This window comes from Pyxicephalus adspersus, chromosome 5, assembly GCF_032062135.1.
Source record: "Pyxicephalus adspersus chromosome 5, UCB_Pads_2.0, whole genome shotgun sequence".
NCBI lineage: Eukaryota > Metazoa > Chordata > Amphibia > Anura > Pyxicephalidae > Pyxicephalus > Pyxicephalus adspersus.
This window is the reverse complement of record NC_092862.1, coordinates 121,165,303-121,191,953: the sequence shown is the minus strand read 5'-3', so window position 1 is coordinate 121,191,953 and position 26,651 is coordinate 121,165,303. Positions and strand designations below refer to the sequence as shown.

Genomic DNA, 26,651 nt, shown 5'->3' with positions numbered 1-26,651 from the left:
CAAGTTGTCCATGTTTATTGCCTTGTAGAGTAATAATACAAAATAAATATATATAAACATGCTTGCAGGAGTCAGATGTGCTCAGATCATGACATTTAATCAGATGCATGTAGGCTTTATGTTACATGGCACCCTTTGTTGACTATTGTACAGCCTCTTATCTAAAATTATGCTTACTGGTTGTCAATTTTCAAAATGTTATTTACACTACAAGACAGTCAAATGTCCAGGGACAACCCAGGCACAAAATCGTACCCAGCTTAAGGTAGATTCACATTGTCATGATGAATGATCACTCACACTTTGGACCGAATTTACTAAAGTTCTCCAAGACGAGAGAACATGGATCAACATAGGCCAACCAGGTGATCCAGCAAACCTTGAATTAATTTTCTTGACAATTGTTTGCTATTAGGTAGCATTTTTTTTCAATGCTTGACCAGGTCAGAACAAATATTAGTGTGACTTTCAGAAAGTATAAAATTTTACCTTTGTACAATTAAAGTTGTTTGCATGCACCTGCCTTACGAACAGTGATTTATCACAAAAACTTTTCAAAAAGTCCTTTCTAGGGGTTCTGGATCACCATGGTTCTAAGATGGTATATCTTCCCCAATATTAATAGAATTCCAGCCAATTGTTTTATGTGTTAATGTTACCTGGAAGCAACCTAAGAGGTTTGTGGTGCACCATAGTGCAGGGGCTACAGTATGTGGTGCATTGTATATGTATATGTTTACGTGTTTGAATGCCATTCGAAAAAATGACAGTGCACTGTTCTGATTGTATACCAATGTTTTCCTGTAATGCAACAGTTTGTATAGGACCTAAAGGATAATAGTTTAAGACTTTTTGTTATTGTAACCTTTTAAAATTGATGTTTATTTTTTGTTGTTTTACCTGATATAAATACACACAATTAGTTTAAAAATAAACAATCTATACATAATAAATAACTATATTAGATAATCTTATCAGAAATGGCACAGCATAAGTCTTAGTCTGATGAAAACTGTAGATGAAACCATCTGATTAGGCAAATATGGCTTATTTACTTGTATGTATAAATTTCATCTTGAGCTATTGAGCTTTGTAAAGAAAGGGAACTTTTTTGCTGCATATTAGAAGGTTAAAGACAAAAACACTAAACGAGAGGAATATATTTCCATCTTCCGGCTGGATTAAAGACTACATTAAATACTATAATAATATACAACAATATACTATATTAGTTCACCAGTAGAAAGCACCAACATAAAAGGCAGGACATGTAATACATATCTCTGTATATTGGCTACTACTTAAATACTCCCTCTAAATGTTAGTCTTAAATTGTATCAAGCCAGTCTTTATCAACTTTTACACCCTTGAGGAACCCTTGAAATCAGTTTTATGTCTAATGGAACCTCTGCCTTAACCAACTTATTAGGGGTCAGTGGGTGAAAATGTTTCCTAAACGTGTGGCCGACGGAAAGAATGTAGCTCTTACAGTGGTGGCTAGAATTATTATTAATAATAATATTATTATTATTATTATTAATAATATTAAACAGGATTTATATAGCGCTAACACATTACGCAGCGCTGTCCATTAAATAGGGGTTGCAAATGACAGACAGTGACACAGGAGTAGGTGAGGACCCTGCCCCGAAGAGCTTACAATCTAGAATACCATTTTTATAGATAACTAAAAACATCATTAGAGACATGCAGCTGTCTGCCCCCAGAACTATGCAGGCATCATCAAATGATCAGCCACAGATTGAGGAACCCCTCGAAACCCTTGAAAAAAAACCCTGGTTGGGAATGGCTGTATTAATCAGGGCAGACAAGGTAAGTAAGGAATATCCCAGGAGAAGACAACAGTGCTTTAATTGTGATTTTCTACAATTGTGACGTTCCCCCTGAGAGGTGCTGACCTGGGGCATTTATCTGCTTTTTTTATTTATCTGCTACCATAGACATTAAATTGTTGGCCACAAAATACTGCAACCAATATTGACTACTTCTTGCATCTCTTTAAAAAAAATCAAACGTCTGTAGGTTACATCAGAGATATGAATATGTTCTGCAGAAATAAAAGCAATGTCTTCTTTTATGCTGCAGTGCTATGTTGCAGTTAAAGATGTCAAGCAGCACCTTGGGAAATGAAATTAAGGTCACCATCTCACTCTTTGCAGTAACCTTATGACAAAACGCATTGAAATATGTATTCGAGAAAATTGTGTTCTTGCTGATACTCCATTATCTATGTACAGAGCTTTGAATTAACAGGAACACAATCCCTTCATTGCAGAGAATATAATAAAGAAACAAGCTGTGATATACCTTGAAGTATGCCTATGGTTACTGGCTCTTTAATAATTTACATTCCATCTGCGGCCTACCCACAGGCTGTGTTTATTTAAATGTGTCATATTATTCTATTCCCCGCTGTGTGCTGTGACATGATCACGCTGACAATATTGACAGCTAAATTGTGCAAATTAAAGGATATATCCAGTAGGTGCTCCGCAATCACAGATGATTACTTTAACCTCTTTGTCACCAAAAATGCACACGACACTTGCAAAGTAAAGTGAGGTTATACAAGGGCAGGCCTCTGAACTTCTGTAAATGTTGTGTGGAGGAAATATTTGTTACATGTAAAAATTAGCTAAAAATTTGATCTTTAAGGATGGCGTGACTCTGTAATAAGTAGCCAGTGTTAGGCTGCCATATGTTACATTTCTGAACAATCTTTTGTGAATGTTTCCAGTGACAATAGAACAAACAAGCTCTGGACATACAGTGCAATTCAGTTCTATGGTGAGGAGAAGGGGGAGGATGAGTGGAAGACAACCTGCTGCGTCTTCCTTTATAGGCTATGACAGTGGTCATCCAAATTTAGTCGTTTATCGATCCACTGCAGATCTCTAAATAGATTCAACATAAAAAGCTAACTCTTGTAGGGCTTCTCCACTGTCCCCACCACTGTTTATGATTAGAAACATCCAAAGCTTAGTGTCTGTGCACAGTACAGATACACTGTATGTCTGAGCTCCAAAAGCGAGAGCCGCGGCCTTCATTTGTAGTTTCACCTCCTCCCCATGTCTAATCTCCCTTGTCTTTTGTCTTTAGATACATATTAAATTTAATCTCAATTGAAGCAAATTAGGTAAAGTAAGTAAATCTTCAAAGGGAGCCAAATTTAGTCTTTCAGCAAGTTAAGCGAGTCTGTAAAGCATCGTACACATGCTCTATCTTGTTGCCAACATTGAACAGTTGTGATTGTCTCAGACAAAAACCTGGTGTGTGTACAGTTGCCCCCTGATGTCATTTAATGACCTGCTGGGCTGATCACTAATTGACTAAATGGGGATCACCACTGTCATGTTCTATGCAGGGGCAGCAGGGTGCCTCCATCTCTTCCTCCCTCATCCCTCTGCATAGAACTGACCAGTGGTGTGGATGCAGAGTTTGTTGGTTCTAACATCACTGAAAATGATTAAGAAAGATTGTTTACAGTGACAGAAATCTAATATGTGTATGTAGCCTAAAGCCGCGTGCACACGTGCAATTATTGTCCTTGGAAAGGATCTTTCACGTTCCTTTCCAATGACTAAGCACTGCATGATGCATAAACAAGTACATACAGCACCTTAGGATCGTTCGTCGTCCATCGTCCGTGGATTGGCCAGGACGGTCATTTGGACGATGGACGAATGGCTCTGTACACACATCTGATTCTCGTCCAATATGGATTCCACCCTGGGCCGATTATTGGGCGAGAACCATTGAACATGTGTACGTAGCTTAAAGTTTTGATGATATTAGTGTTTTTTACAAGCGGTATTAAAGTGGAACTGAACCCCGCTATACACATCTGTATCCTTTCTGTCTTCTTCTTCCTCGGTGTGATTTTCAGCTATCTTGATTTACTGAGTAGGGATGCCATAACTCCCTCACAAGAACTGAAGTTCATTTAATCACAGTGAAGCTGGAATTGATGTATATTTTGGAAACCAACACTGAGCTGTGCATACACAGCTCAGCATTTGTAACAGTTCACTGGAGCAATTAGAAAAGTAGAACTGATCATTGCAGAAGGGAAATCTTTCCCGTTCTGAATTAATCCCCAGCCTACTCCAATATTTTTAAAAGTCGGACTTTAGTTCTGATTTGGGCAGCTTTACTTATTAAAACCTGTTGCAAAAATTGGTTAACTTTGGAACAAATGGTTCTTTTTTATTTCTTTTTTACTCATGTGGTTGGTGGAAGAAGCATTGCTGTGCGTTTTTTCAAATGTTACATGCAGTATCCGATTGCTGTCCTAGCTGCTTCCTTGACTTGAATTGGAACCGTTTGTCACCACTTAAGTATTCTTAAAAGAAAAGATGAAAATAAACCCCTCCACTTTTCTAGGCTTTTGCAGCTGCTTGCAAATGACTAAAAAGGCTAGAAGTTACCGCCTGGTATTGCTCCCGGGCTCCTAGCAGTTGCCAGGGACTTCACTGTAGACAGGGTGAAAAAATGAATTATAATTGGCTGTGTGTGAGTTCCTATAATTTGCTCATTGTTTGAGTGATACGGTTGTTATTTAACACAGGGAAATTATATTAGATAATCCAAATGCTGAATATGTTAAAATGTTCAATCTGTTGTAGATTTTAATAAGTAATGATCCCTCCTGATCTACGTGAATAAGTAAAGGAATATGCACACCAATTATGCATTATTTGAAATCACCTGCTATATTATCCTCAGCATCTTTATGAGTCCGGCAAAAGTGAAGTTCTAGAAATAAGTTATTTTATTTGAAGTACAAACACATAAAGATACTATATTCTGGCAATCTAAGTGCAGTAAATATGTGCATTTGTATTTATTAATGTGACCATGCAATAAACAAAAATATTTTACATACAGTTTTATGCTGCTAAGTGGCAATATTTAAAATTCTGTAAAAAGAATGGTTTATATTATAGAAGAGACGTGTCTGCGCTAATGCTTGCAAGCTTTTTACACCCTTAAAAGCTGCAGTTTTGTTACAGCTAAAAGTTTTGAGCTATGAGTAATGAATAATTTAGTATATACCAGGAAAACATTATAAAGAGATTCATCTAAATATCAGACACAAAGCAGATTGATGATCCAATGCAGTGAACGAGCTTTGCAACAAGCCCCCAATGTCCTCTGTAACTGCAGGCACTGAGGATCAATTCAACTTCAAAGTTTGCAGCAGAAACACATTCAATTTCAGCTGCTCAGTTTATTTCATTCCCCCTTCCAGTAACCTATCAGTCTTACAACCTACCAATAACGTATGTAGCCTCTTTTTACCACTAAGAAACCTTTGAAAAAATGTTTAGGTCAAAGAAACCTTACAAAAACAATTTTTAGGGGTCTCATAAATTGATGGCCAGAGAAAAGAATGCCCCCTTTATAGAGGAGGCTGAAATAACACTTTTATAGACACCTAAAACATCATTAGTGTCATGCAGCAGGCTCTTCCAAATGGTGTTGGCCTGAGAACTGTGCCACCATCATCAAATGGGAGGTTCGCCAGCCACAGGTAGATGAAACTCCTGAAACCTCTGCAGTAATTCTGGTTAAGAATGGATGTTCTAATGTGATCATAGAGCATGGGCACAGGGACATTGGAAAGAGCAAAATGCTAAGATCGGACAGTTAAATGAAATCATTGCTTATCATTGAATTATTGATGATTAATTGTTCCACAGTGTCTGCCCAGAGGTCAGTAAGGGTCTATCATAAAACTGATATAATGCTAGTTAAAATAGATCTATGCTACCCATAAATAAAATACATGCTGCAGCACATATTACTCAAACCTATACTTACAGTTTTCTCTTACTTTCACCTGTGAAGTGTGGCAAATACCTGATGACCCTGCAGTAAAGTCTACCTAATAGTTTACCTGTGATGATGTGACAATGCTGCTGTAATGCTCCTGAATTCAGAGCAAAGTTGCCATTCTCATGTCAGCTGTATCTATGTGCATTACAGTGGGGTGAGAAGATGTTTTAAGGGATGTGTCCATCAGGATTATCACTGCTGATTCATAAGTATGAAGCCTGTCCGTTAGCACCTGGCCACACCCAGCCCCGCCCATTGATTTCTGGATTGGCTGCACAGCCTCTGTTTCTGAAACCCTCCCACTGGAAGCTGCAGTGTTTGGAAAGGGGAGCATGGGAGACAGAATAGGAGGATTTAGTTCATTCTAGGGAGATAAAGGAAGTGTGCAACACACAGGCCCTGATTTTTTAAAGTTCTAGTTCTCCAATGCTGGAGACAATACACTTTCATCATTGAAGCTGGGTAATCCAACAAATCTGGAATGGATTTCCTAAAAGTCATTAGCTATTTGTTAGCAAATCTTTTCAATCCTAGACCAGATGCATTCCAGGTTTGCTGGATCACCCAGCTTCACTGATGGAAGTTTATTCTCTCCAGCCTTGGAGAACTTTAAGGAATCTGGGCCATGGTAACTGGGTTTGGGACCTGTTTAAACTGGAACACAAGAACTTTTAACTCAACCAGAAGAATATTGTACATTATATATTTTGTTGCCTGGCCACAATTATAAGGAATTCTAAGTCTTTCCATATTAAATATGCATTTAAAAGAGATTATCTTGAGTAAATAATCCCTTTAAAGTGTGTTTTTAAAAACCCCATTCCTGTGTACAATCTGTAATTATATGCTGTGTGTACATGGAGCAGCAAAGTTTGCTAATTACTGCTTTCTGCTTTGCAACGTAATACAGCAATTGCACTTTACTTCTTATAAAGTAGGACACAATGTAAAATACATGGATATTACAGGCGACATGAAAATAATAATTACATGAATTAAGTATTTAAATGTTATATTTCTTCTTACTTTGGTTGTCGGTTGTGTTGTGAATAGTCACTATTGGAATCCTTGGACCTATAAAATACAATGATAATAATAATAAGAAGAAATAGTTAGTAATAAAGTAAAAATGTACACATATGAAATCAATATACTGGTGCATGTCAGGTCTACAATGTCCTGAATTGATCAGGGTGGAGTAAAGGAACAGAAAGCACAGCTGGTCAGCAGCCATTAATGCAAACTTGTGGATTTGCTCTGCATGAGCTATGCTTAATTCAAACTTGTTATGAGAGAAACCTATAGTGTGAATTAATTGCATTCCTCTAGAAAAATCTTAGTTGCCAGGCTATCTGGCCTATGGTTTTAGTGTACATTACCACAATGCACATACCAAGGTAGGGGCAGATATAGCGAGGTGCAAAAGGAGCTGCTGCACGAGGGCCCCCACCCTCCGCAGGCACAAAGGGTCCCCACAGGATCCCCAAGTTAGTTTGGCAGTGGGACCCTAAGTCAGTTCTGTACTTTTGACTACATCTGCCACCGCACCAAGGTATGGTGTAATTTATTTTTAATGACAGCCCAACACATTATCCTTTCACACCTTTAATGAAATGTTTTATGACAACACATTCCCTTGACTTGTAGAGTTCTGTGGTGGACCTGTGGTCCATTCATAGCTCATTCAAATAGATGGATGACATGGTTGGCTCATTGGCTAGCACTCTGGTCCTTGCACCTCTGGGTCACATGTCTGCAGAGTTTGTATGTTCTCTCTGTGTTTACATAGGTTTCCTTTACTTATTCCAGTTTCATCCAAATAACATTTGGTTATTAAGTTAATTGGCTTCTCTAAAAAAGTTACCTTAGACTGCGTGAATGACATGACTATGATAGAGATATTAGTATAGACCCTTCTAAAGGACAGTTAATGACATTACTTTGTATTGTAAAGCACTGTGTAATATGTCGGCATTATATCAATACAAGTTATTAATCATTGTAATAATTATAATCATAACGATCTGCCATAATGAATCACAGATTGACGTGCAGGATAATGTGGGCCTGATTTATGAAAGCTCTCCAAGGCTGGAAAGGATACACTTTCATTAGTGAAGCTGGGTGATCCAGCAAATCTGGAATCGTTTTCCTAAAACTTATTTGCTATTTGTTAGCAAAAGTTTTCAATCCTGGACAAGATTCCTTTCAGGTTTTCTGGATCACCGAACTTCACTGAAGAAAGTCACTGATGAAAGCCTTGGAGAGCTTTAATAAATCAGGCCCTGTGTGTGAATGTACATTGTCAATGCAACGCATCATGGACACCTAAATGGGCCCTGGCTAGGAATCAGCATGCAGATCAGATTTACTTACTTTACTGAAACTTCTCTAGCTGCATTTTGGTTCCTTTGTCAGTTACTACGAATGTATTGTAGTCAAAGACATCCAGGGAGCTGGTATTCTCTGACGGAAGCCAACAATGCCATCCATGTTTCTCCCAGGACAGGTAAGATATATTTTAATTTCTTTTCTAATTGTATCTTTCTGTGTGCCCCACTTTCCTGTTTATTTTACATTTCTATTTGCCAGCAGTTCATTTGTGTCTTACAATGCTAAACATTTACATACACAATGCAGACAGAAAACAAACCCTGGTATCTCAGAGACAAATGCAACGGCAACAAAAAAGATAAAACAGCTCAAAGAGAACACTCGGCAGAATATCATTCACATGACATCTCCTCGATACTCTCCCGGGTTTATGCAGCTGATAATTTTATACCACAAGAAAAACTGCCAGTATGTAAACAAAAGAAATTCAGATGTTTGGTGCCCACATCCATAGAGTGCTTCATACACATTGATAAATGATTTAACAGAGCAGCTGCCAGCAACATGAACCAAGAGGAGAGAAAGCTCTGCACAACGGAGATAATTGGCGAGCACGCTATCTATTTGCCGATTGCAGATCTCTTTATTTGTGGCCTTATGAATTATTTATACTTGATACATGAAGTTCTTATACTGAAGATATTATCATACGAAAAAAAAGACACACATTACTACTACATAGCTTATGTTCTTATTTTCCCCTATTTTATCCAGTGACAACAATCTGAACTGTTTCATGCAGATAGTGAAGGTCTCTTTCTCTCCCTGGGAGAGCAGAGTGGTAGCTAGATGCTGCGAGATTGTGGCAGCCAAAGAAGAAACGCTTTACGTCTTTACATCTAGTCAAGAGAAACATAAGATGGTGACGATACAATTTATAGGCACAAAAGTACACTTAAACCATGAGACTGTATTACATAATACTTTATATGCACACACAAGTACACTAAAACCATAACATTATTAGGCAATATAATACTTTCTAAACACACAAATATACTGAACTAAAACTATAATGCTGTAATACAATATAAGACTTTCTAAACATAAAGGAACACTGAAACCATAACACTATAATACAACACAATACTTTATACACATTAAAGTACACTAAAATCATAACAGTACAATGCAATAAAATACTTTAAATACACATATGTAAACTGAATTGAAACCATAACACTATATTGCAAGATAATGCCTTATAAACATAGAAGTACACTAAAAGCATAGCACTATACTAAAATATAATAGTTTATAAACACACAAGTAAACTGAACTGAAACCAAAATGCTGTAATACATTAAAATACTTCCCAAACATAGAAGAACACTAGAACCATAACATTTTACAACAATAATTTACAAACATAGAAGTACACTAAAACCATACCACTACAATGCAGTGTAATAATTTATAAACACATGAGTAAACTGAACTGAAACTAAAATGCTGTATTACAATATAAGACTTTCTAAATATAAAAGTACACTAAACCCATAACACTATACTACAATATAATACTTTATAAACATAAAAGTATACTAAAACCATAACACTACAATGCAATATAATACACTGGAACCATAACATTGTAGTACAATATAATACTTTACGAACATAGAAGTACACTAAAAACATAACACTATACTACAATATATTACTTAATAAACACACAAATAAACTGAACTGAAACCATAATGCTGTATTACAGTATAATACTTTCTAAACACGTGTACACCGAAACTATAATGCTATGATACAACATAATACTGTCTAAACATAACAGTATTATAAAATATTAACACCATAATACAATATACTCTAATACTTTAAAAACACAAAAGTATACTGAACTGAAATCAAAACACTTTAAGACAATGTAATGCTTTACAAACATATAATATACAGATTGTGGAAAGTTTAGTTCAGGCTTGACTGATATTGAGGGCTCAATACAAAGATTTCAACTCATTTCCTGTTCTTGCAACATCCTTTACCAGACAGTGAGAGAAATGTGCAATGGGGAAAAAGCTAATAATGCATGGCTGAGGGAGGTCACAGCATTCTTACATCTGTTTGTGCTGCTAATATACTTTAATGCAATGGCGTATTCACTAAAAAAAAAAAAAATGTATTTTAAAAGCTAAACTCTAAACAAATATCTACATATACCCCTGATATACATAAACTGAATGATAATTGTTTTTTTCTGCCAAAGCATTTCAATTTTGTTTGGCTCTGTCCTAAGATTTACATAGCTCTGCTACAGAGCAAAGCTACCCTGATTACCTGACATTCCTCTGCTGCAATAACTAACACATCTTGGTCATCTCTCCTCCCATAGAGATTGTCAGACAGTGCAGGAGCAACAACAGACTGATGAAGTCATCTCTCTTCTCTCTCCTCCCATCACCATGTTTGACCATATTGGTCCTATATTGTAAAAAAAACCCAAGAAGTAAATAAAGAATAGAGAAAGGAAAGCTGGGATTTTTTAGGCAAAACAAATTTGTAATGTATATTTCACACGATCATTCATATATAACAACAAAGGTGATGTGTGGTCATTCCTATTAAATAGACATGGGATATGTAGACCATTAGCCATACATGTCAGATACCTAACTATATACCATGAGTTATAAGATGTAAAGTCCCTTGTTCAGACGCATTTTGCTGTGTGGCTTCCTCAGGGGATTGGCAGAGACTGTTAATACTTGTTATCTGGTGTAGCTAGTTGTCTCGTTATGGTTAGGATTATAGGTCTATAATGATGAGGAGAGGGATATAAGATCTCGATAGTTCAGGATATTACAAAAGGCAAGTGTAGATCAGCAGCAAGTATATTGAAAAGATGACAGTAGGGGCTGGGTGGGATCAGCTTTACATTTGGTGAGGTATAGGTATCAGCGAGTGCAGGGTGTGTGTTGATGAAATGGCAGCAGGGGGTTAAGTAAGATCGACTTCCCTTCTTGTGAGCACCCACGTGGATGTCCAACAGTAAATTAGCTATGCCATGCCTATTTAATGGGAATGACCACATATCACCATTTTTGTTATATATGATTAATTGTGTGAAATATACAATACAAAATTGGTTTTGCCTAAAATAAACAGTTTTCTTTTCTCTATTCTTTATTTACCCATATATTGTGGCGTGGCAAACATTAACATACAAAGGAAGGATTGCTATTCTCACTCTACTCTAAGCAGTAGTACAAAAGTTCAATAACTTTGTGATTTTACTAGGCCAAAGAACTTGAAGCAGTTTTATTTTACCTTTACCAGAAAGAAGCATCCTCATATAAAATCTCTTTTATAATATCAGTGAGGTTGAATGAGCCAGAACATTTAAATATGTTTACTGGTTCTTTAATAATAAAATAAAAAGCCTATATTCTTGGTTTAATGTGCTTTCCCTCGCATTACCTTTTTTATGGCCCAGCACTTGATCATGTATAGCGGCATGTATCATTTCCAAAGACAAGTTAATGGATTGTTCTGGCTATATTACCTTCACATTTCAGTAAGAAGTACTCCAGAGTGTGACTGAAGGAAGCACTGACATAAGTACAGTTTTCAATCAGTAGGCACGAGATGCATTGCCTGTTGAAGCTCCCATTGGTGTTCGTGCTGCAAGGAAAATATAATTAGTAAAGTTTATCTGAGTACATTTCCCTTTTCACAGTCCATCTCACCGCTGTCACGCCTGTATTTAGAATTTATGATCATTAAAGTACTCACTATTATATGGCAAAGCACCTGATTAGCGCACTGTTAGCTTTCATTAGAAAACCAGTAAAAATGTATGCAGATGATCCTGGGATTGTTTAACCCAACAGGTTACATCAAACTATGGAATTGCATATGTCTGCCAAGTTCCCATCATTGTTGCACTTTGTTTTTAACCCCATGGGGATCTGTATTTGCAGCTATACCTAAAACTCAGTCTCTGGCAGTAATAAGGGTAGATTGGTATGAGCAGTAAAAAGATGGCTACATATGTACAGCTGGGCACATTAAAAGCTTGGCAAATCACATTCAACAATATATGTGAACTTTCAAGGAAATTTATGACACCAAATTGATTTTTCTGGTAGGCTAAAACACATGCACAAGTGTCATACTTCTCTAAATGTATAGCAAAATCATTTTATTAGGACCCATTCTCACTGTTTGTGGGTTGCATTTTCCAAAATTCACATACGTTTCTATGCATTTTACCATGCATTGTGTTTGACAGCCTAATCATTTGAAAGGCTGGTCCATTGGGGACCAAAGATTGGAACTTGGTACGCAACAAATGCTGTTATGACCAACCACTAGAGATGTAAATCTCAGGTCCTTCATGCCCGTGCCCTAATCAGATTGCTGTAAACTCTGCCAGTTTAAACCAACTTCCAATCAAAGGGGTTTTTGTGCATAGGCAAGGGTATAGCAAAAAAAAAAAAAAAGTAGATCCCATTCCCACTATGGCTGTGCATTGGATTTTACAAATGTACATGCTTTTCCATGTGGGTTACCATATAGTGAGTTTGGGATTCCATTCATTTGAATGACTGGCCCATTGGAGACTCGAATTTGGAGCATGATGCCTAACAAATGTCTCTAGGTATGTAATTATTACTTGCCCCATACGCTGAACGGGTTGCTGTAAGCAATATCCCAATTTAAACCAACCCCCAAATCATAACAGACATGGCATAGACATAAATAACATGCAAAGTCCCAAACTTCACCAAGATGATCCTTTTTCTTTTCCCATGCTGGCTGTGTGTTGCATTTCTTAAAAGACACAAGCGTTTCCAGAATGGTTTTCATGTGTTGTGTTTGGCAGCCCATTAATTTGAAAAAGTGGCTCATTAGGGCTGGAGTTTGGAACATGATGCCCAACAAATGTGGCAAAGGTTATTTCATGCAAAGTTACATAAGTGTCCTCCATGTACTGTGTATACTTCTACACTAAGGGCTCCACTTATTAAAACAGGGGATCTGACATTCCCCGAAATAATCCCTGGTGGGAATCAATTATTACCATTGAGACACATGGACATGGAAGATTACCCCAAGGGAAGGTTTGGGGGAATGTCTGATTCTCTATTTTATAAATAGAACTCTAGAACAAGCATTCATTTTAATGTTTCACCATATTTAAACCTTTGAAAATGTTCATCAAGCACCTTCTTTTGTCCTGATGTCTATGGAAACTTAGATTTTATGTAAACCCCAACAGGGAACTCCTCCTATTTGCTACCTGTTAGTCTGGTAAATTTACTGTACCATTGTTTTATGTATGTTTGATAAGTACAAATAGTACCTGTTGATCTGGACAGAATGCTTGAGAGCTGACAAATTTCTGTAGTGCCTGTGTTATCAGTTAGCATTAGCTCTCTATGTGGACTAAAGAGCAACCACCCCCCATGTCATGGAGATGGAAAGAGAGGAACATGCTCTTTAGTCAAAACACTCCCACAATCCCAGGGTAACAATTCTGATTCTCTATTGATACAGTACAGTAAGTGAGTGTTGTCACCCTAGGACAATATATGTGAGTTGCTGACAGCATCACCGACTGAAAATAAAGGAAAATGCTTTAATGGAAGAAAATCTAATGCAGCCACTTCAACTAAGGACTGGTAAGATGCAATATAATATTTTTTCTCCTGAGGTTAGATAAACTTTAAGCATATATTCAGAAGCAGTTGGAACTAAGTACAGGATGCAGCTCTCATTCTGACAGCTACTAAACAACTTCATATACATCCGACATCTAAATCAATAAACTGTTAAAAATCATCTCGTCCATTGCTCAATGCTGGCCTATAGCCATCCTGTAAACTTCTGCAACACCACATTGCCTTACATTTGCTTAATGGCCTCTAAACATTTATATCAATAGTAATAGGGTGCATAAGGAGGCATAATAAATCTAAATCCGGCAGTGACATGGTGTACTCAATCAAAGAGTGTTTACCTGTATAAGTGTCGCCTTGTTGGGCCATCTTCTGTGCTGAGGAAGTAGCTGCATGAAATTAAGAATACAGATTAGAAAGAGATTAGAGAATTTTTATATCTTATACCAAATTGGGGAAGGTAACTCTATAAAAAGAAACCTAATCAAAGTCTGAACTGTTGAAGAGGAAACCGTAGTGAGTTTGAACTACGTCCAATTACACCTCTAGTCCCAAATGGTAAATCCAGTGTAATATTTTCATCTCCTATAAAGACGATCGTTTAATGCAACATAGAATACATATTTTCTATTTTATATGAATTTTCTGATCAGATATATATTCCATATTGTCAACCTAAAAATAAAAAATTAATGAACCTCTCGTGCCAGGGGATCGCACACAGGAGGATTCCCAGAGCTGCATGAATGATTGCAGCCCTGGGAATCCTCCTGTAATGATTTCCTGGAACTTCCGATGGAAGTTCGAGGAAATTTTCACAAAAATGCCAGAGGCAGTCTCACTTATCCCAAATAAACAACATAGAGCAGCCATTGGTAACCAGGGTTCTATGGAATCTTGGGGCTCCCCCAACAGTTTCTAGGGGTTCCTAGAACTTTGGTAAGTTGTTCTCCCTTGTGATGGTGGCCTCATAGTTTTGTGACCAATGCCACTTAGCAAAATACATAGAATAACACCAAAGCTCTTTTTTAGCTATCTGAAAGGGGACCTTTTTGCACATTTATTACCAATGTAAGGTGCATTTCTTTTCATTGATCTTCTGTGGTTTTTGTAGGGTTCCCCAAGGCCTGGAAATTTCAAGGGTTCCTTGGGGGTTGAGAAAGACTGACATAGGCCAATAGTTATTGGCTATTAACCTCATGACAGTACAATAAAAATCCATCATATGCTCACCTCTCCAGCAGTCTGTACCTACCCCTCTATTCTATTTTAGCAATGCAGCCCTTACGAGATTCTTTAACATTCAATGCTTTCGGGAGTGTCAAATTTTTTTGTCTCTCTGAGTGTCATGGTTCCTTGCCCTGACTTCTACGTCACTATAGAACAGCAAAATAAAAAATATACCATGGCATGAGACCATAGACAGACATTCAACACTTAAGGAAGAATCAAATGCTGAAGATTCTGAAATAGGCTGCAGTGCTATAAAGGAAAGAAACCGGTACACACAGACTGCCAGAGAGTTCAATATATTAGCTCTTCTATTGCAGCAAAGCTCAATTTGGATGTTTATGCAACTGCCAGGGTGGCTTTAAGAGTCAAAATAGGCACAGATGAACACACAAATGTCAGGGACATCAATACAGTTAAGCACTGTCATTACAAAACAGAAAAGAACATTGGAACATCCTTTCTTTAAAAGGAGTTTATAATGACTAAAGTATAATTTGAGCCCTTTTTTTAAGAGATGCAAATTGCTGGGCTCTCATCCTTATCCCTCCTGATATAGCATATTATATCCTAACACTACAGATGATGCAAACTCAGCAGCCCCCGTATTGCTATCCAAACAAGCAAGCAGACAAGTAACTTTTATTTTAACTTTACATTTCTTTAAAGAATAAATGACATCTGTCAGAAAATCTAAGAAATGCACCCATCCTCATTCTGTAGTAATATGCATGTTAATACTCCATATTTATTGTATGTGTGGAGAGGGGGGCCTGGTTTATTAGTAGTTTGTTTTTTTTTTTACTTGCAAAACTAAACTTGTTCATTTAAGTATGTTACTGGTCATCAGTCTTTAGTAATTGTTCTATTATTTATTCCATTTTATTTCCTTCCCAAAATTAAAAGACATGAGGCTCGTGTCTTGTTTTATGAAGCGGAATAATTACAAGGTGCTAGATGACAAACTGCGACCGGGAATTTCAGCGCCGGCTTTATCCTCACATAACAAATCTTCTCTTTTGTTAACACTGACAAAATAAAATGTTTTCTTCCTTCCAACTAACCTACTATTTTTTTGCTATACATTTTTTTTTTTTTATTATTCTCCTTGACAGCCAAAGACCCAGAAGAAATTTCAGCAAGAAAAGGCATGAGAAGTTGGGATTGATGAGAAGATTCAGTCTCTTATTGAAACCTTTGTGAATTCTAAATGACTTTGCGACCTGGGAGTCAAGTATCTGTGACCTAACACACAAAAACATCTCAGCTGGATAACTGGCAAGGATGCTTTTCATTAGATTTCCTCAAACCTGTCAATGACAGATCTCAGTGTGGCCATTGAAGGAATGTGTGTCGTCATTATTTTTCACTGAATCAAGGTGGCCAAATTATCTTCAGGAGTAGTAGCCCTGTTTTTAATTCAGTATCTATCTGACACTCTGAAATACGCATTGATAACAAAGCAGAAGCAGGATGAATCTTAAAGCAGTTTTCCTGCTTTGTTATCTCTTACGAGGCAGTCCAAAGCTGTGTAATGAAAAATCCAGGGTATATTATTTCATGCATAATGATAAAGATTTTTGTAAACCACTATTTAAAGGAGCTTAAATGATGATTAGAAAATGACTTATCTGTTGGAGTCTTATCAAGTGAACTCTGATCCTTCTCGCTTGCAGTAATTACTTTCAGCCCAATATCAATACTAAAGCAAAGCAGATGGGGTTGTTCAACAATGACCCTCTCATGTCTGAGTGTCCCAGTGTTCACATTAACAATGCAGAATGCTGGTAATTATTCAATGATCACAAGAAGGTGAAAGCATCTCATTTTGATTGTGGGCTTCGGTCTGCGGAAATTTTTCAGGCCAAGAGCAGTGAAATGGTACAAGTTATTTGACTATCGTCATTAATATCTTAGGAAAAATGGGAAGGGAGATATCTGCCTATCCTAGATGGCTCTTAGACATGACACTGATTATCATGGGACTGACTTAATGAGAAAATGAAGCCCATGTGTGACTGTTATCACTATCTCTCCTCTTATTGAAAAAAGAAGGGATTGCCCAGGGCATGTATACATATTTTTTTTTAAAGCTAGAATACCTTTTTACATGACAAAGAGCAAATTCAATGTTGATGGAGCCCTCCTAACTACCCAATCCGTACCCAGTTATCACATCAACATCAGGTCAGGATGAGGCGGGTATAGTCAACTTAAGTTAGATAATAAAATTATCTTTCTGGTAGCTGGATGTCAGATATTGGATTGATTTAAATTGAAACTGCAGGAACCAGTCAGCAGTCAACTTTTGCAAACACAGAACATTAACTGGTTGATTTCTGGAAGGCTGCTATATTATATTATATATGTTATTGCAAATTAGTATAGACAGCTGCTATAGCTTTAATAAAAACATACCTATAACTATAGCAGATCATACAATTGTTATGGGGTCCCAGAAAGTCAGGGGGCCCAGAACCCTCTGGCTATACACTGATTTTTGCAGCCAGCTTGAATTTACAATACAATCAGTTCTGTATAGAGCAGTAATGGAGCAGATAACCCACCTGGCACTAACATCTTCACACCACAACTTAAATAGAAAGTTAACTTGCCTTTTAAATATGCCCAAAAAATCTTACTTCAATCAAGTCCTTAATAGTAATTTTAACATGGTTGGTATATTTCAAAGTTGTTCAATCTACCATTTAGAATCCATCATGAAAATGATAAATATACTTACATTTTCTGATTTTTTTCATCATATGCCAGGATTTCTGTTACATCCCAGTCTCCAGATGTTATAGACTGTAGGTTATCATTGCTGTTGTTGGCCTTTAATATAAAAAAATTACAATTCAGCACAGTGGAGCTTGTGAAAACTGAAGCTCCAGACTATTTTTTCAGATTTGGATAGAGTGGGAAGAAAGAGGTCAATGTTTTTTAGTTGTCCCCATTGATTCTTTACTTAAAATCCATTTGTTAGGTATCAGTAAAAAATGAAAGTCAGCAAAAATGATCTACAACAGGGACACATCATCTAAAGAACTTTTCCAAATAAATCACAGTTAGTACTCAACTATAGGGAGAGGAATATAAAACCTGTTAGGATTTTATTGCCATCTGTGTCTCAATAAGGGCGATTTCTTTGTAATTCTTGTCGATGGGATGGGTGTTAAAAAAATCAGGATAATTTGGGAAATCTCCTTGGGACATAGTCAGCTTTTAAAATCCAAACAGCAAAGATGTCAACACCCACATTCCTTTACATGGTTCCATACCAACCAACACAGTGTTTTAGGGTCACAGTTGTCCCCTTTATCAAGGCAGTAAACAGAAACAACAAACCATTCGGTATGTTGCAGTGATAAAAGGTTTCACTATGCCCCCCAAACACAAATCAGTGGGTATGGAACCATGTAAAGGGATTTTCAAAGAAGTGAATGCTGATATCTTTTCTATGAAGATTTGTCACCAGTGCTGGGCACTATGGACTTGTTCTTTATGTGAGGGATTAGTGTGGGATAATATTTGAAGGATTTAAACATTTAAAACTTGAAAGATAAAGAAAAAAATGTTTTGGATGTATTTAACTTTCTTTTACAATACTACAGAGAGCAATGATATATAGGTTGTACTACAGAGCAACCAATGCCTGCAGAAGAACAATGAAAAATAACATCCTATTGGCTTCTGAAAGTCATGGCGCTATCCACATTGCTCTACGCCATATTAAATATAGACAAAGGTGTTATAATATGAACATATCTACATGAACTCATTTCTATCAGCTGTATGATTTCAGTTTACATGTTATAAATGAACATTGGATATCATTTTAAAGAACCATTTTTACCTGAGATGAAGAAACAGCGATGTGATGGAACTTGCCGCGGCCCAGCTGCGGAATAGCTCTCACAAAGAAGAACTTTCTGCCGTCTTTTGAGAAGATAGGCTGTTCATTCTGGTATATGGATAAGATGGAAGACTTAGCATTCATGGGACAGAAATCAATAGTCTAATAGTTCAGCAAAGCACTTGAAGCTGAAGGTGTATGAAAAACAATTGTGCACTATTAACTGTTATTACCTGAGAAGCCTGGCTGGTTCTTCTAGAGCAATGTTAGCTCCATGTTAATCTGCATTCACATCAGCAGCAATAAGACAGTAGGATAAGCCTGCATTTTAATTTGATTCTATTGAAGCATAACTGGTAATTTGTAATTGGAATTATAGTATGCACTCCTTCGTGTTTTACTGTTTTATCATGGGGTAAATAAAATTTTAAGAATAAATATGATTAAAACAGATCCTACTATGAATGAGCTGCTTTTGAACTCACTTTTATTGTCAGAATGGGAAACCACATTGCCCTGTCATGCCACCTGTAGGTGAAATCTGGTATTGTTGGCTTCTGTTCAGATATACTTATATTCTTTGAGCGCAACTAGACTGCCTGGCTATTAAAACGTTTGCAAGCATGTGGGCCCACTGTTATTATTTGGGGTGCCAGTGGGCTCAGTGTCATGATTTGGGGTTGCTTCAGTTGGTCAGATCTAGGTTCAGCAATGTTATGTGCCCAAAAATTGGGGTCACCTGACTACCAGAATATACTGAATGACCAGATTTTTCAATCAATGGATTTTTTATTTCCCGATGGCAGTAACAATATCCAAAAGGGCAATGCCGTCTCAGATTGCCGTCTCAGATTGCCATCTCAATCCGACTCAGATTGCCAAAAACTGGCTCAGAGAGCATCGGAAATAATTTTCACATATGGATTGGCCACCACAGAGTCCAGACCCTAACACCAATGAAATTCTTTAAGATGTACTGGAGAAGACTTTACACAATGGTCCAAATCATCATGAATATGGAATCTTGGGAAAAATGAATGACGGAAATAATTTTGACTAATGTAAGGCTAAAGGAAGTTCGTTAAAATATTAGAGTTGTGACTTTTTTGCCCAGTGTATATCTAATTATTTGCCTACTAAAATGTTATGCTTTTTTTTTTTTTAATAAACCCTATAACCTGCAGAGTGTTGCTTATAGCTAATCTTTAAATAGTGTTCCTATTTGTAATCCCTTTGCAGTTCACTTCATTTGTGCACAGAGTATAACAACTCATGACCATCATGTTACCTATTGCAAACACTAAGAGCTATGAACTAAACATTCCCTCAAACATTCCCTTGTGGGAATCTATCAGGTCCATGTGTTTTAATGGCAGTAATTGATTCCCACCAGTGAATTTTTGAGGGTTGTGAGCTCCAAGAGTTCGACTTGTTCCACTTCCCAAATAAAAACCTCACCAGCCCCCAACTCCCCCACATTTTCACATCTCACATCTCCCCCACTGCACATCCATGAAATCAGCATTTGTTTTCCCATTGAAGGTAAAAGCCCCTTCTTCGCATGGCTGAAATCGGGAAAGTACAGAAAGTGCAGTCAGGAGACTTTTAGGATATGTGACATGGCCACAGCGGTAAAGACAGAAAGGGAAGGGTTCTCTCTTTTTATAAAAAAAAAAAAGATACGTTTTTCTTTATATAAAAAACGTTATCTACCCTTCTATGTAACTAAAAAGATGTATCTTCCCAAGTGGTGTTTAAATTATGCATGCTGCCACATCCCAAAAAGATATCAACAATACCAAACAAAAACTCTATGAACGACATTTTAGGCAGTGTAATTAAACAAAATTATTCAACAATCCACTTAAAATCAATAATACCAGATCACTTTAATTTACAAAAAAAAAAAAAAACACATAAACCAATGGATCTTTATCTTACATAAAAGGTAAGTAATTAACAATGTTGAACCCTTGGTATTATTATCTGTTCTCTATGCGTTTCATTTAAGTTGGGGCAGAATGGTGGCTCAGTGGTTAGCACATTTGTAGCTCTATGTTCCGGGTTTGAATCTTGGCCTGGACACTATCTGCATGGTTTGCAGGTTCTCCCCCTGTTTGCATGGGTTTCCTCCCATATTCCAAAAACATGCAGTTAGATTAATTGGCTTCCCCTCAAAATTGACCTTAGTCTGTATTAAAGGCATATGACTATGGTAGGGACATTAGATTGTGAGCTCCTTTGTGGGACAGCTAGTGACATGACTATGGACGTTGTACAGCGATGCGTAATATGTTGAAGCTATATAAATACAAGATAATAATAATAATTTAAGTCCGCTTCATCAGGAGATAATAGAGAACTTTCCTTTATGTTGAAAAACTGTTACACAATATAATTCTTTTTATATCATTTATTATTTTTCATTCTCTCCCTCTCACCAGCAGCTGGTTGCACTAAAGAAGTCCTCTCACAAATTGGCCCCAAACACACACAAGGGGAAAGGAGGTTTGAGGTAGAAACCCTTCAAATAAATATCGATCTCTTCAACAAGAATTCACTACATATAAAGGTATGTTCACATAATTTATCATTCCTTCTATCAATATGAAGTGTATAGTTTGGATATCCATTTCCTTTACTTCCCTGAGGATTTTTGTTTGGTATTGTTGATATCCTTTTATGTAAAGTAAAATGTTTTAAGTTACAGCATTGTCTTTTGGACGGGGGGGGGGGGTATCCTATTGGGACAGGGAGCCACAAACTGGATATAAGGTTATAGTTCTAGTCTTTTCCACCCTACCCAAAACTAAACACACAAACTTTTTCAAACTGTAGATATATTTTAACCCTCAACCTTCTTAAAACTTAACAGTTATATGAATCATCAACCAATATTAATCCACTTGCACTTATAGGGTCCTCCCCTGGTATTTCTGCAAACAGCAATGGAATGCATAACCATATAAAGTTTGATGTTGCCATTTCCTCTACATTTGTTCTGGTGGATCGGGTATGAGATTCTGCACTCCAACAGTCCAGTGCCATCTCCATACTTCAAATCCAAACTTGTACAGTCCAGAAATCACAATGACATACAGAATAGATAAATCATTTGAAAAAATATAAAAGCTGCATTTTCATATCCCAAAAGTTTCACCAGACAAGAAAATAAAGTTATTGTGTGGAAATATAAAAGAAAGAAAATAATATAATGTAATTTGCACCTGTCAGAGAGTCATTAATAATTCCATCTGACAGCCTATAATCTATAATCTTCTGTTCCAATGTCTTTACAAATCCAATGAATACAGACTGGTGACAGAACTAGTTTTACAGTGTATCAAAACCAAAAATGTTATCAGTTGAAATATTCCAGACTTTAGATTTGATGTATTCATTTGTTTTCCTTATTAAGGTTTTTTTTTGTTTTTTTTTCCCCTGCCATTAAAACACTTTAGGTTAGGTGCTCTATATTTTTAAAGACAGCTAAGAAAATGCTAATAGAATGCAGTATAAGAACTTATCAGCTCTCAATATTTCTAGCAGGATGAACCGCTTTGTCCCTTATTAAACACACATAACAAAACAAATCAAAGGTGGGGTTTGTCCACAGAGAGAACTGGGCAGAGCTGATAACAGTATGCAGTATGAATAGACAGCAATGGATTTCTAAAATAATTTTTTTAAACAAATATAGAAAAATAAACTTTCATGGAAAATTTTACAGGGAGCAAATAAGTAAAACTCACTGTTAAGTTGCATATAATTTAAGCAGCAACCGTATCTCATTATTTACCATAGACATTGGGCTTGATTTAATAATGTTCTCCAAGGCTGGAGAGGATACATTTTTATCAGTGAATCTGGGTGATACAGCAAACCTGGAATGGTTCTGGTCAAGGATTGAAAACATTTGCCAGCAAAAATGACTTTGAAGAAATCCATTCCAGGTTTGCTGGATCACCCAGCTTAACTGATGAAAGTGTATCCTTTCTTTCTTATTTAATCCAGCCCAATAATTTGTTAAGAGTAATCATTCTACAAGCTATGCTAAATTTAGTATTCACTGGTTCACCATAAAAGTATCATTTAATAGTACAGGTAGTCCCCAGGTTACATACTGAATAGGGACTGTTGGTTTGTTTTTAAATTGAATTTTATGTAAGTTGGAACAGGTACATTATTTTAATAAATGCAATTAGGACAGATGTTTGTCTCAACATATTATTAGGCAGTGTGGTGTCAGTTACTGTATAAAATCCTCACTGTGAGTTAATCACAAACAAAGCAAAAAAAAATCTTTATGGAGCCTTGATATGCTAAAAGAAACAACTTCAGAGTTTGTCTTGGTTATTAAAGTTATTAAATTAAATAGTTACATGGAGTTGCAGAAGAGCTCAGTTCTTAGGATCACCCACAACCTCAGCTGTGTTTAGCAAAAGATTTCTTCTGCAAGTCCTGTAAACCGCCCCACTCCCCCCTTCAAGCCTCTTCAAGCCATCTGTCCTGCACAGGAGCAGGCAGGGAAGCCCTGTTCATATATAGGAAGGGTCCGTATGTCGCATGTCCTTAACTTGGGGACTACCTGTATTTAGCAGAATTTAAATCGCTTTACAGATTGCCAGATCACATTCACAAATTTGCTAGTGAGATCAATAGTGCTTGTTTCACTTTAATTGCCACTGTTTAAATGTAGCTCTGAATTTAGTATTTACAGGATTTAGTTACAATAGAAGTAAATAGGTTACACATGCCACTTCCACACATGGAGATCAGTTACTACATTCAAGTTAAATGAGTTTCTGATAAAACACCTACAAAGCACCTTACAAAATCTAATTCTCTTTTTATCTATTTGACAGTGGTGATCTGATTTAAAAAAAAGTGGTATATATAAAGTGGTAAATATAACTGAAATATAACTGAAATATTCTCAATGTAAGGAACAGAAACTGATTGATGAGTTGACAAACACACAATTAATATACCACAATATAAATGAAGTATAAAAAACATGATACATATATTTTTTAACAGCACTCATCACATGTTTCAAAACGTAAAACTGATCTTCTTACCTGTCGATGTAACCAGGCCTCACTTTCATCTTCGTGTTTCTGCAAAAATAAAAAAAAATGTTCTTAACTTTCTTACATATCCGCTACCTTTGTGGTGTACACCTTACTTTTCAGATTTCCACAGTGTAATTATTAGTTAAAACTGTTGAACGTGGTATTGTAATCAAAATTACTGGTGGATGGGTCAAAGGGACCTGTAATGAAACATGTCTCAAATAAAAAAATGTAAACCCATAAACAAAAGGTAAATTAAATTTGCCTCCCTAACTCCCCCAAGGTATTTTGGTTACACTATGTTCAATTAACTCAAGGTGCATTATTTATAAATGATTCCCCCAGTTGATTCTTCTAAAACTTGCTGGTGGTGAATTCAATGGTTATATTTTGCTACAGGTCTCCAATTAAAACAGTTGGCCTGATTTATTAAAGCTGTCCAAGGCAGGAGAGGATACGCTTTCATCAGTGATGCTGGGTGATCCAGAAATCCTGGAATGGATTCCTTAAAAGTAATTTTTGCTGGCAAATGTTATCAATCCTGGACCAGGTCCATTACAGGTTTGCTGGATCACCCGGCTTCACTGATAAAAGTATATCATCTCCAGCCTTGGAGAGCTTTATTAAATCAGGCCCTATGATTTGTTCTGCCACCTAGTGGCCAATCCTCAAAAGTGCACAGCTGTCGCAATAGGAAATGAATAATAAAGAAACCAATTTATTGAGCAAACTGAAAGGGAAATAATTCATAAATAGAGCCAAAAAATCTATGAGGTCTAAAATTATGTTTTCTAAACTGTAACTTGTAAATCTACTGGGGCATGTTCCATTGGCAACACTCCTTCCCCCAAGAATTTTGGTGATAGTACCTTATTGGCAATTTAAGTATGATGCATTAAAATAGACTTCCCTTATTTTTGTGGCTAAAACATTTTTGCAACAATTCTACAAAAAATCAGCAGTTGATACCTTAATTCAAAACATTTTATTTACATTTTTGATTTAAGATTGTGATCTTCTTATGCTTAATACACCTCATGTGTGGTTTAGAAGTTGTCATTACAGCCAAATCTGCATTCTGCTTTTCACAGTTGGCTATATAGGTTCAGATGGAATGGGTGGCAAATAGGGAATAGATAACCACAAGCAGAAGCTTTTTATTTTAGCAGCTTGTGATCCATTTCTCAGATATTACTTATTTGCAGTATTGTATAGAAATCACCATTTAGAGCTTCTTCTACTGATGATTATAAATCAAACGAGTAGCTGATCTCTGGCCTGCACTTATAATAAGTGCTTACATGGTAAATGTAAACAAAGCATTGTTTACACTGCCATAGACCTGTGATGACAGCTTCCAAATCACATGAAAAGAAAAGTCAGCAGGTTATTTGCAAAGCTGTTCTGTATTCTTGCTATAGTAAAATGACTAATGTGTTTAAAGTTACAGATTTCCTTTAATGTTGGTACATTTCAGTAAATAGAAAAAGAACAAACAATAGACTGAGATCTCAGAATGCATTATCTGCCATGGGTGAGCACTTAGGGCTTGCTGATGGCTTTTATAAAAGTGCATAGAAATGGAAGTAGTCCTAATGGAAAATGGAAGATGTGCAAATAATTACTATCAGCATAGAAATGGATGTAGATGCCCCCAAAAAAGCTGAAATAAAATAAATCGCAGGAAATGTGTAATATAAATCAGTTATAAATGCTTCTAATTGAAGACAGAAGAGACAATTAAAAGACATCAAATACATCAATAGCATTAATTCTGCAGGACAAATATTAAATAACATTGAATGCTTTTTTCACCTTTCCTTCTATTGTTAGTACATCTAGTATCAGTAGCAGACAATTAGCCTGGAATTAAAAAACCTCAGTACTGAAAGATGATAACCACAGTCTGTGTATACCAAGTGATCTTGTCACATCAGTGATGTATTTCTAGATTATTCAGGCACCCTGGGACTAGAAACAAGGATTCCTAAACACTCAGGACAATGACCCACTGACAGTACAAACAAATAATCACAGCAGTAAGAAGCTAACTAAACCAAATTATTCTTCTGGTCCTGAACTGATTTTAGGTTTAGCATTGTGTGGGCTATTTCTCCAAATAGTTTTCCACAATGCTGAACTTTGTCACTACGGCTGAGTATGTAGTAATGCAAACTGAACCCACTAGGGGGCAGTATTTCCCTTTTCATTTTCCTTTCCCTTCCCAAATTGTTCTTTAATCAAACTCTCCCTTTTTCAAATGCTCCCACAAAAATTAAGACTAGAAAAAAAAGGTTGATTGTGGTTGAGTTTGATAGGGATTTTCCAGGACCCCAAAAATAATGTGCACAGAAGAGCGGAATCAGGTCTTTCATTAATGCATTATTAAACTCATTTTTTTTAATGCAAGCAGTGTAAGAACCTGAATTTAAAGCCTTGTGTAATCGGTAATCCCTCTACAACCAAACTCAAAATGGGAGAGGAGGAATCAGAATAAGGAGCCAACTAGTTAATGCCGACAATGACAATGTTTATAGTGAGAGGAAAGCCGGATCACTGGGCTAAACACATCACTGGGCTGCTTCTCCTTTTTCTAATATA

At 36.6% G+C, this 26,651-nt stretch overlaps 1 protein-coding gene across 2 annotated transcripts in view; it reads right to left on the bottom strand.

The window, feature by feature from the left end:
* Window positions 1-26,651, bottom strand: part of DPP6 (dipeptidyl peptidase like 6) — a 626,323-nt gene that overhangs the window by 32,319 nt on the left and 567,353 nt on the right. For both annotated transcript variants that reach the window (XM_072412585.1, XM_072412586.1), the window contains exons 12-17: window positions 24,057-24,095; window positions 18,976-19,083; window positions 17,863-17,954; window positions 14,231-14,278; window positions 11,771-11,889; window positions 6,886-6,933 (exon numbers count right to left, since the gene is read on the bottom strand). In XM_072412585.1, the coding sequence (XP_072268686.1) occupies window positions 6,886-6,933; window positions 11,771-11,889; window positions 14,231-14,278; window positions 17,863-17,954; window positions 18,976-19,083; window positions 24,057-24,095 (454 nt within the window). The remainder of the gene's footprint in view (window positions 1-6,885; window positions 6,934-11,770; window positions 11,890-14,230; window positions 14,279-17,862; window positions 17,955-18,975; window positions 19,084-24,056; window positions 24,096-26,651) is intronic.